Source organism: Phoca vitulina, unplaced genomic scaffold (assembly GCF_004348235.1).
Source record: "Phoca vitulina isolate PV1807 unplaced genomic scaffold, GSC_HSeal_1.0 scaffold3, whole genome shotgun sequence".
NCBI classification, from domain to species: Eukaryota; Metazoa; Chordata; class Mammalia; order Carnivora; family Phocidae; genus Phoca; species Phoca vitulina.
This window is the reverse complement of record NW_022589706.1, coordinates 27,962,797-27,975,524: the sequence shown is the minus strand read 5'-3', so window position 1 is coordinate 27,975,524 and position 12,728 is coordinate 27,962,797. Positions and strand designations below refer to the sequence as shown.

General features: G+C 38.0%; 1 protein-coding gene across 1 annotated transcript in view; it reads right to left on the bottom strand.

The window, feature by feature from the left end:
* Positions 1-12,728, bottom strand: part of UBE2K (ubiquitin conjugating enzyme E2 K) — a 72,050-nt gene that overhangs the window by 7,148 nt on the left and 52,174 nt on the right. Inside the window, exons 4-5 of the mRNA XM_032400221.1 lie at positions 10,521-10,603; positions 1,691-1,790 (exon numbers count right to left, since the gene is read on the bottom strand). Of these exons, the coding sequence (XP_032256112.1) occupies positions 1,691-1,790; positions 10,521-10,603 (183 nt within the window). The remainder of the gene's footprint in view (positions 1-1,690; positions 1,791-10,520; positions 10,604-12,728) is intronic.

The window sequence follows — 12,728 nt, the reverse complement described above, 5'->3', positions numbered from 1 at the left end:
CTTTTTTTTTTTTTTAAGATTTTTATTTATTTATTTGACAGAGAGAGAGTGAGAGCAGGAACACAAGCAGGGGGAGTGGGAGAGGGAGAAGCAGGCTTCTCGCCGAGCAGGGAGCCCCATGTGGGGCTCGATCCTAGCACCCTGGGATCATGACCTGAGCCGAAGGCACATGCTTAACAACTGAGTCACCCAGGCGCCCGTAGAACTATCCAGTTCTGAATAGGCTCTTGGGCTCAGGGAGAGGTCAAGCCTAAACATTTTCTCAATTTACAGGTGGTATCAGTGTGGATACGATCATCTAAGTGACCATATGTAATGGAAAATAAAAGGAACAATGTCTAAACCAAGGAACTCTGTTTAAAAGGAGCAAGAAGAGAAATAATTGTAGGAACTATGAAGGAACAACTACAACTACCAAGATGAGAAGAGAGTAGTATCTCAGAAGTCAAGAGAAGAAAAAAATTCTAGGTCGGCGGGGAGGGAAGGCTCGTAAATCCTAACGGCTTAGAATAGGGGTTGGCAAACTTTCTCACAGGACCAGATAATAATTATTTCAAGCTTTCAGACCATACCGTTTTTGTTGCAACTACGCAACCCTGCCACTTGTGGCTGGAAGGTAAACAAACGGATGTGGCTGTATTCCAATAAAACATTATTTACAAAAATAGTAAGTCTAGCTATAATTCGCTGACCTCTGCCTTGGAGATCAGATCAGAACTGAAAAATATTTATTCCATTTGGCAATTTTAAGATCCTTCGTAACTTTTACCATGCCACTTCAGCCACAGCTGGAGCTGGTTAAAATTATCATCAGGTGGGGGAGAACATGGAGCAAATGTTTTACAACCTGAACCTCAGAACTGTGATCCTCCAAAGAGAGTGCTACTTGAAGAAAAGAAAAGAAGTTGAATGGCTTCTCAGGCATTTTGTTTTCTGTGCACATAAAAGCCATAGCTGCAGTAGGGTGGCCCGTGTTTTGAGCACTCAGATTTCAGTTCTTTTTTTTAAAGATTTTATTTATTTGACAGAGAGAGACACAGCGAGAGAGGGAACACAAGCAGGGGGAGTGGGAGAGGGAGAAGCAGGCTTCCCGCTGAGTAGGGAGCCGGATGCGGGGCTTGATCCCAGGACCCTGCGATCATGACCTGAGCCGAATGCAGACGCTTAACAACTGAGCCACCCAGGTGCCCCAGATTTTAGTTCTCTTAAAAGTGAAAGAGGGATCAACTGACCGTTCATTGCTGTTCCGTAACTAGTGTAAAATATGTATATGTTTATCTTTATTTTTATAACATGCAAATACATTTAAATTTATAGTTACAAAAAACGATCACCAGGTAGGAATTATCACTAAATGGAGGGATAGACATATACACACATGATTAAGCAGGTATAGTAAAATCTCACAGAATCCAGATGTAGGTAGGAATATGGGTGTTCACTATATAAATCTTTTGACACTGTGTGTTTGAAAATTTCCATTAATGTTTTTTTAAAAACCATCTATCATATATCCAATTAAATTAGTATATTAAAAATCAATAAAGTTTTCACTATTACATCTGACAATCTTACCACTTCCAAATTTAGTTTCAATAGAACTATGCACATGTGTTAATACTGCAAACCATTATAGTAGTAGAGACTCATAGGTAAATATAAGGACGTCTTTCAAAAGCAGCCACCTTACCTGATTTGCTACTACTGCATCTTGTGGATCATCTGGTTCTGCAGCTGCCAATAGGGCTTGCAATGACAATAATACCGTGCGGAGAGTCATTGCTGCTGCCCTAAAAATCAAAATAGGAAAATATCGCAGTTAAGAACATGCTGCATGACAAAAGCAAAGTGGATGTTTTCTGAATAAAATATAAAAACTACTGGAGCTAAAAAAAAAAAAATCTAGATTTTATCTTAATCATGTAATTTATAGAAATTTATATATCTGCCTATCATATTTTTTTCTCCTTTACTTTACAATGAATAAATGAGTCTATTTTTTTTAACACAAGTCAAACCATCCTGAACTGGACTTGCTTTTCTTATTGTTGTCAATATCCTTCTGGTCAGCTTTACTCATTGACTTTTTATCCATTTCTCTAGACATAATTTAACTTTATGAAAAAAAGTGATAAACTAGTATATATAACTTTCAGTGCCACTCCAAAAACATGTAAAATACCATTCAAGCAAGTATTTCTTACTTTCAAGAAAGTGTGAAATCATTCCATAACATTCTGAACTAGAGCAAGTTATTTGTTTAAAATATATCACTTAATCCATGCATCTATATAAAGCAAATATTTAGGGACGCCTGGTGGCTCAGTCGTTAAGCGTCTGCCTTCAGCTCAGGTCATGATCCCAGGGTCCTGGGATCGAGCCCCGCATCGGGCTCCCTGCTCGGCAGGAAGCCTGCTTCTCCCTCTCCCACTCCCCCTGCTGTGTTCCTTCTCTCGCTTTGTCTCTGTCAAATAAGTAAGTAAAATTCTTTAAAAAAAAAAAAAATAAAGCAAGTATTTATCTGAAAGCTTCATGACACTGGAGTTGACCATGACTTCTTGGATAGGACATAGAAAGTGCAGGCAACAACGGAAAAAATAGAGAAACTGGTCTAACTATATCAAAGTTAACTGTGTAGAGAAAAACCTCCTGTGCAAAGGATAAAAATTAATAGAGTGAAAGGCAGTCTAAAGAATGGGAGAAAATATTTGCAAATTATGTATCTGATAAAGGGTTAATGTCTGGAATATATAAAGAACTCCTATAACTCAACAATAAAAACCCAATTAAAAAATAAGAAAGGACTTGAACAGACATTTCTCCAGAAGATATACAAATATCTGATAAGCACATGAAAAGATGCTTACTATCACCTCATCATTAGGGAAACAAATCAAACAATGAGATACTACCTCACATCCATTAGGATGGCTACTATCAAAACAAAAAATAACAGTTGTTGGTGAAGATGCCAAGTCATTGGAATCCTTATGCACAGCTGGTGGGAATGCAAAATGGAACAATTACAGAAAACAGTATAGCAATTCTTCAAAAAAATTAAACACAGAATTACCATATGATCTAACAATTCCACTTGTAAGGAGGTACATATCCAAAATAAGTGAAAGCAAGGACTCAGATATTTGTACACCCATGTTCATACAAGGATTATTCACAATAGCCAGAAGGTGGAAGTAACTCACTTCCATCAACCCATGAATGAATAAAATGTGGTATATACATACATTGGAGTATTATTCAGCCTTAAAAAGGAAGACAAATCAGACACATGCTACAACATGGATGAGTCCTGATGACATTATGTTAAGTGAAGCCAGGAATAAAAAGACAAATACTAGGATTCATGAGGTACCTAGAAAAGCCAAACTCATAGAGACAGAAAGTAGAATGCTGGTTGTCATTGGTTGGAGGGTGAGAAAAACGGGAAGTTACTGTTTAATAGGTATGGTTTCAGTTTTGAAAGATGAAAAGGTGGGAGAGGACAGGGTAGAAGGATGAAGAGGGCACAGAGGACTTTTAGGGGAGTGAAGATACTCTGTATACCACAATGATGGATACATGTCATCATACACTTGTTCAAATGTATAGAATGGACAACACCAAGAGTGAACCATAATATAAACTAAGGACTCTGGGTGATTGAGATAGGTCAATGCAGGTTCCTCAGCTCTAACAAATGTACCATTCTGACAGAGGATGCTGATAATAGGGGAGGGTATGTATATGTAGGGACAGGAAGTATAATGGGAAATTTTTGTACCTTCCTCTCAATTTTGCTATGAATCTAGAACTGCTCTAAAAAAATAAAGTCCTGGGGCGCCTGGGTGGCTCAGTTGTTAAGCGTCTGCCTTCAGCTCAGGTCATGGTCCCGGGGTCCTGGGATCGAGTCCCACATCGGGCTCCCTGCTCAGCGGGAAGCCTGCTTCTCCCTCTCCCACTCCCCCTGCTTGTGTCCCCTCTCTCGCTGTGTCTCTCTCTGTCGAATAAATGAATAAAATCTTTAAAAAAAATAAAAAATAAAAAAATAAAGTCCTGGAGACTGGTAGCATAACAATGTGAATATACTTAGTAATACTCATCTGTACACTTACTTGAAACAGTGAAGATTTCTTTTTTTTTTTTAAAGATTTTATTTATTTATTTGACAGAGAGAAACACAGCGAGAGAGGGAATACAAGCAGGGGGAGTCCCGGGAGAGGGAGAAGCAGGCTTCCCGCGGAGCAGGGAGCCCGATGCGGGGCTCGATCCCAGGACCTGGAATCATGACCTGAGCCGAAGGCAGACGCTTAACGACTGAGCCACCCAGGCGCCCCAAAACAGTGAAGATTTCCATGTTATATGTCAATTAAAAAAACCAAGATGATAAATTTTATGTCATATATATTTTACAATATAAAAAACTTTTTATTTTAAATAAAATCTTAAAAAACTTTTTATTTTTATTATTTTTAAAAGATTTATTTATCTGTGAGAGAGAGCGAGCGCAGGGAGAGTGGCAGGCAGAGGGAGAAGCAGGCTCCCTGCTGAGCAAGGAACCCAATGCGGGACTCAATCCCAGGACCCTGGGATCATGACCTGAGCCGAAGGCAGACGCTTAACTGACTGAACCACCCAGGAGTCCTTAAAAAACTGTATTTTTTATTTTTTTAAGATTTATTTTTTTTTTAGGGCACCTGGGTGGCTCAGTCGTTGGGTGTCTGCCTTTGGCTCGGGTCGTGATCCCAGGGTCCGGGGATCAAGCCCCGCATCGGGCTCTCTGCTCTGCGGGAAGCCTGTTCTCCCTCTCCCACTCCCCCTGCTTGTATTCCCTCTCTCGCTGTGTCTGTCAAAAAAATTTAAAAAAAAATTTTTTTAAAGATTTTGTTTATTTATTTGACAGAGAGAAAAACAGTGAGTGAGGGAACACAAGCCGGGGGAGTGGGAGAGGGGGAAGCAGGCCTCCCGCCGAGCAGAGAGCCCGATGCGGGGCTCGATCCCCGGACCCTGGGATCACGACCCAAGCCAAAGGCAGACACCCAACGACTGAGCTACCCTGGCACCCCTAAAAAGCTTTTTTTAAAGTGAGGAGTTCTTCCCTTAGAGATTTGTAAGTTTTTATTATACTTTCTACCTCTTTTATTTAGTTTTATTTTATTTCATTTATTTGTTTTACTCAGTCTTTATTGGGAGGACACAAACTATTAGACTTACAACTTCAAAAATCAGAAACTAAGGACCTAAAGATGAACATGTTGAAAGGGACAGTTTGCTCTCAATATGAAAGGAAAAATCTTCGATTTGATTCATAATAATCTCAATGAGAAGAAGTTATGTTTTCTGTATGCTTCAAATTTTTCATAATGAAATGTTGGGGGAGGTTTTAAAAAAAAAAAGAATTAGTTGGCTAAAAAGAAATCTAAATGACACCTGGAATTAATATTGTATGTCAACTATACCTCAATAAAAAAACATAAAACTGATTTAGCTGGTTAAGTGTCTGACTCTTGATTTTGTCTCAGGTCATGATCTCAGGGTTGTGAGATCCATCCCCATGTTGGGCTCCGCGCTGGGCATGGAGTCTGCATAAAATTCTCTCTCTCCCTCTGCAGCCCCCCTTAAAAAAAAAACAAAAATAAAAGTGGGTGCAGGTAAAAATAAATGAATGAATGAATAAATTTTTTAAAACGCTAGAGGAAAAAAAACCTCCTAAATGCAAAGTTTTAAGCTGGACAAAAAAATTAATGGTAAACAATGACACTGTTTTAATAATCAGTTGTAATAAAATTATTATTAAAACATAACCTAGGGGCGCCTGGGTGGCTCAGTCGTTAAGCCTCTGCCTTCGGCTCAGGTCATGATCCCAGGGTCCTGGGATCGAGGCCCGCATCGGGCTCCCTGCTTGGCGGGAAGCCTGCTTCTCCCTCTCCCAGTCCCCCTGCTTGTGTTCCCTCTCTCGCTGTCTCTCTCTCTGTCAAATAAATAAATAAAATCTTAAAAAAAAAAAATAAATAAATAAATAAATAAAAAATAAAAAATAAAACATAACCTAGTCTTCTGGCTCTAAATACTATAGCAATTGTAACATCTTTGCTAGTGTAAAGAAATGTGTACGTTTTTGGGGGCGCCTGGGTGGCTCAGTTGGTTAAGCGTCTGCCTTCGGCTCAGGTCATGATCCCAGGGTCCTGGGATTGAGCCCCATGTCAAGCTCCCCGCTCAGCGGAGAGCCTGCCTCTCCCTCTCTCCCCCCCAACCTGCTCATGCTCTCTCTCAGATAAATAAAATCTTAAAAAAAATTTTTTTTAAATGTGTATGTTGACTGATCTACATTAATTTTTAAATCTAAATTTAGTAATGTGAAAAAGTATACAAGTAAAAATATAATCTTTCATTCCATTTATTGTTCTTTTTACATAGTGCTGACTAATAATGCACTGAGATTTTTTAGGATTCAGTGTGTAAAAAACAAATCGTAACAGGCAAATAGGAATATGAAATTTCAAAATGTGTCAGCTAATTTTAATAGTTAATGGATGATGTACTTTATAAATCTATCCTCAGTAAATTAATTTTGCCCAGATCTCAATAAACACAGTTAAGATGGCTAAATAAATATTCATGCATACAGACTCAGAAGGGCCTCCAAAACATACAACAGCTATGTGAATTGTCAATACTGTTGACTAACTTTCTGTTAAGGGTCTTCAGAAGACCATCAATATAATTGATGTTTATTCAAAACACTGACTGCTACTTAAAGAGTATGGCAGCTTTTTTGTTATAATTTTTTATTAAAGTATAATAAGCAGAGTTAAATGCTATACATGTGGATGAATTTTTATGTATGTATATATACACCCATGTAACCAACACATAGATCAAAATTTAGAGTATTTCCAGCACTCAAAAAAAACTTTACTCTTGCAACTCCCTTTCACAACCCTCACATACCCCCACCATTGTCCTAATTTCTATCACCATAAATTAGTTTTGGCTTATTTATTTGAGAGAGAGAGAGAATAGAGAGAGAGAGCACGAGGAGAGGGGCAGAGGGAGAAGCAGACTCCCCACTGAGCAGGGAGCCCAATGCGGGACTCCATCCCAGGACCGTGAGATCATGACCTGAGCTGAAGGCAGATGCTTAACTGACTGCGCCCCAGTTTTGGCTCATTTTGAATTTTGTAAGAACAGAATCATACAGTATGTGCTCCTTTGTGCCTGCGTTGGTCACTCAACATGTCTGTGAGAATTATCCATGCTGTTTGTGTCAATACGCTTTTTTTTTTTTAAACTACTATGTAGTGTTTCACTGTACAATTATTCCATTATATATCCATTTTCTTGTTAATAGACATTTGGGTTATTGAATAAACGTGCTACAAATATTCTTGTACAAGTCTTTTGGTGGACATATGCATTCACTTCTCTTGGATATAGACCTAGGAGTGGAACTGCTAGGCCCTATCAAAGGTGTACGTTTAGCTCTGGTAGATACTGCTGGTTGAGTAGTTGAACCACATTCCTACCATCAATGCATGACAACTATTTATAAGTATGTAGTAGTATCTAATTATAATTTTAATTTGCATCTCCCTAATAATTAATGATGCTGAGCATTGCTTATCAACCACCTACGAATGTATTCTCTTAATGCCTGTTCATGTCTTTTAGAAGGGCAGTATCACTGAGTGCAATTTTTATGTGTAGTCATTTTCTTCTATTTCCCCAGGTAAATAGACACCTATACTCATAATAGGTGTCACTGGAAAAACATTAGAAAAGTTTCCACATAGAACACACTGTGGAGTTAATAAACCATACTAACATAGAGTTGTTAAATATTAAAGGTAAACCGCCATATGTATTAACAAAAGACCAAGACAGTTTTCTAGTATACCTATCCCAAATTATTCAATGTTTATTCAATTTATTTTTCTGAAGATTACTATCCTCTAGTTTTCTTTACCAAATTCCAGCTCTGAAGCCTAAGTAAACATGAATATCCACTGACTGTCAATTATAACTCAATAAATTGGGGGGGGGAGGGCTTAGGATATCCATGTATATCTAATCTCACCTATTTTTATCTGACGTGTCTTTGACATTTTAAAATATTTCAATTACATAGATATGAAATGAGGCTAAATTCAGCTACTTCACATCTGCCTAAGGAAATGGGAAGAGTTGACAAGTGTTTCAGTACAAAAGTGCCAAGTTCTCTCTCTACATACATACCATAATCTTTCAACTGTCTATAGGGAGATAATCAGAAGTGGTAGTACTGCTGGCTTAACTCTGAACAAAAAGGGGAGTCAGTGGAAAATTTTAGTCTGGAGCTATATTTGTTTTTAAAAAGGAATGTGGGGAGGGGGGAGCAGGGAGGAGAGTATCATTCTCTGAGAATTGCTGAGTAGGGCAAAGTCAGAAGCAGGGAGACAGGCTACAGTAATCATTGAGGAAAGAGGTAATGCGATTGGGGCCAGGTAGTAGTAATGAAACTGCTGATAAGATTTTGAAAGTTTCACTAATAAGATTTGCAAACAGGGTACAGGGTACCAGAGAAACAAGAACCAAGGATCATGATGAGGTTTTGGCCAGAGCAACTACAGCAATGTAGTTGCCAATAACTTAGATGGGGTGATGCTAGGGGAGTATCAATTCAGTTTTCAACATGTTTTAAGTTTGAAATATCTACTACATATATATTGAAGTACAGATGTTAAGCAGGCAGCAGCATATGAGTGTGGAGTCCAAGAAAGATAAATTCATGAGTTGCTGGTATTTAAAAAGTGAAGTTCTAAAATCAGATGAGCATACCAGGAAAGTGAGTATAGATGAAAAGTAGCAGAGGTAAAGACTTAGCCCCGAGGTACTCTCATGTGCAAAGCTCCTAGAAACAAGGAGGAACTAGTTAAGAAATCTGGGAATGGGCACAGAAAAGGGGAAAATAGAAGAACTAATGTCCCAGAAACCAAGTGAAAGAAGTACAATGTCTGCAAATATTCATTAGTATCACTGAATGATCAAACTATTATAAGGGGCCTTTGAAATAAATTTATGGATAAAAACACTGAGGCCTACAAATTGTGAAAAGTCACAAATTAAAAGAATGACAGAATAAAATTAGTTCTATTTCACACTATTCCATGTTTAATGGTATGGAATACAGATCAAGAAGCTAGACCCCAAGAGATGATCTGAGGGAGGAAGCTTTACTCAGATGTGCTATTAGAATGGAAAAGCAAAACCAAACCAACAATTCTTGTCTGTTTATCCAATTACTAAAATAAACCAAATCACCCAAACACTAAATGCTGTCATTTTGTTTCACCTTGTTCGTGTTCAGGTTCCATCCTTTCCCTTTCTTAAATCAAACACATAGCTTATTACTGTTTTCGCCCACTCTGATATCTTTTTTATATACTTCTTGTCTTAGTTTTTTTCCATTCATATTGTTAGAATATACCAGGCTCTATTCTAAGAAAATTACATAAAACAATTCATTTAATCCTTTTAACAGCCCTATGGCGTATTAACCCCATCTTGTGAGATGAGGACACTAAGGCACAAAGGCTAGGTAATTTCCTCAAGACCACAGTTTAGTAAATGGCAGTCAGGATTTGAACTTAATGGCTCCAGGGTAAGAATTCTTAAACACTCTGCTGCTAAAATCAAATCAGACAAAACATGTTAAAGCACTATAAAGTGCTATGCAAATGAAGACATCACTTTACAAAGGTACTCCTTTCTTACAACTCTGAGAACCTTAACTAAGCTCACTTAACACAACTTTAAACATTTTTGTTGCCTACACTCCATCCAAATCAGAGCTGATTATTTCAATACTTAAACTTTTTTAGTCTTTCACAAATATCTTCCAGAGACAGCAAAGAACAAAATTTACCAAAATAAATTAAATCAAGACTTTTCAAGATGTAATAAGTCACTATTTTTTTTTTTTAAGATTATATTTATTTCTTTGAGAGAGAGCGAAAGCGATCACAGAGGCAGAGGGAGAAGCGGACTTGCCGGTGAGTGGAGAGCCCGATGTGGGGCTCGATCCCAGGACCCTGAGATCATGACCTGAGCTGAAGGCAGACACTCAACCGACTGAGCCACCCAGGTGCCCCGTAAGTCACTATTTAAATAATGATTGTGATCTCAATTCTAACACACTTTTTAATAAAGATTTATTTATTTTCAGAGGTGGTAGGAGGGATAAAGGGAGAGGGAGAGAGAATCTCAAGCAGACTCCACGCTTAGCGCACAGCCAACGTGGGGCTCAATCGAGCTCATGACCTGAGCTGAAACCAAGAGTCAGATGCTGAACCAACTGCAACACCCAGACACCCCAACACATTTTTGATCATGCACTTAAGAGACTTCATAAGGTTTTAAAATTACAGCCCAAATAAGAGAAAGTATAATATATGCTTATGTTTTGAGGCAATTACACACGTAACACTCTAAATATAGCCTTGGAATTCATTGAGAGGGAAGAAAGTGAATTCAGAATCTCTTACCATTGATCTTTCAGGATATCCAAACAAATAGCCCCTGTGACGGAACTAATATTAGGATGCCATATTTTAGTGATAAACCGGACCTAGAATATAAAGCACACTTGAGTTTTTAAGTAACAGAAATAAAACACATATAGTTCAAGTATAATGACAAGAAAATGAAATCCTCAGATTAAAAAAATAAAGTCCATACTTACATTACTAACATTTTGCCTAGCTGAAGGGAAGGGTGTGGAAGACAAAGCATTCAGCAAGCTGAATGTTGTCACTGACATACATTCTTTTTAAAACTTTTAATAATGCTCTGCCCCTAAAGAAACCCAACAATTACCAGGTGTTTACAATTGACCTAGTGTAATAGTCCATGCTATGAGAACTACAACACAGACTAAAATCTAGTTAGGTAGATAAAGTAACATAAAATCAAAATTAATATAGATAGTAAATGGCAATTTATTTACTGTCAAGTAGGATGTAGCATAGCATTAAAGGACAAAGTAAGCAAAATCAGTACATGGAAGCATTTTAGTAGTAAATGGCTATAAGAAGGCTCCTAAATTTTCTGTAGAAATTGTTTTCTCAGGGGCCCCTGGGTGGCTCAGTTGGTTAAGCGAATGCCTTCGGCTCAGGTCATGATCCTGGAGTCCTGGGATCGAGTCCCACATCGGGCTCCCTGCTCAGCAGGGGATCTGCTTCTCCCTCTGACCCTCTTCCCTCTCGTGCTCTCTGTCTCTCATTCTCTCTCTCTCAAATAAATAAAATCTTTAAAAAAGAAAGAAAATTGTTTTCTCAGATTTTAAAAAAATAATTCAACAAATATTTGAAAGACACTGGCACTAAGGAGACACGGAGGCTCAGAGTTTAAAAAATTTATCCCAAATCAATTAACTAGTTAGCAATAGAACCATATGCAAACTTACACAATCTCATTTCAGATTCTGAGTCTCTAATCACCTCATTATTTGACTTAGCATGGATAAGAAACCAACAAAATGAAAATGATCTAACAGATCACCATGAAATGAAATTCAGTTCATCAGCTCTTTCTTTGAGCTTCTGAAGGACCAAGTATTATTATTATTTGGAGAGGGACCTATTATTATTATTGTATCTGACACATGTAATAGTCATCTGAGTCAAAACTCCTTTACACTTAATAGATTAATTACTGTAAGTCAAGCATTGGTTCCTTTTTTTTTTTTTTAAGTAGGCTCCATCATGCCCAGAGTGGAGCCCAAGTGGGGCCTGAACTCACGACCCTGAGATTAAGACCTGAGCTGATATCAAGAGTCAGATGCTTAACCAACTGAGCCACCCAGGTGCCCCAAGCAAAGCAATGTTTTAAGTACTCTACAAAAATTAATTCGTCAATATGTGCTCTAAATCTAATCCATTTATGGAAAGAAGCTAAGCAAATAGCTTCCACTTCTCTCCTTGTGACTGGATTTGTCTATACTAGCTGTTATTACTTCCTCACCTAATTACTCACTAACTTATATGCTAAAAAAGAACTTCAAGTTACCAATGACTTCAAAACACCTAACTGATGGAATCTTTCCATGGCTTGATCCTTTTTAATTCTTGCTTTCAAAGGTATCTACTTCTCTCAATCCACAGAATCACCAAATTGTTAAATAAGACGTCTCATCATCCTACACTTGGGTTACTAAACAGTCCACTGAATTTAATACCTTCAGTTTGGTTTCTTTCAATCCATTCTCCACATTGAAACCAAGAGTACCCTTTAAAACAACTGATTCACTACCCTACTTAAGGCCCCTTAATGACTTCTCATTCCCTTTATGTTAGCCTGCACTCTTAAACTGACCCCTAGCCTATCTCTCAAGTCATCTTAAAAAAAATTTTTTTTCCCCCTTGGGCCTTTCATACCTGTTTCCTCTCTCAATAACACATGTTGATGCCCTCTTCTCCTGGCTAATTCCTACTTAATCCTTTAAATTTCCACATCACTTCTTCCTGATCTGTTCTCACAGCACCCTATACTTTCCTATGTCATCATATTGATCACACTTCCATAATCTCTTTCCTTTTATGTTTGGCCTTCCCTAAAAGGCTCAGTATCTCTCCTGCTTACGAGAGCCTCCCAAGTACCCAAAGTGTCTCAGACTGAATGAATATGCAATTAACATTATGACAAACCTGTTATTAGAGCTAATCAGCATCCCTCTCAAATACAGAGCAGGTCAA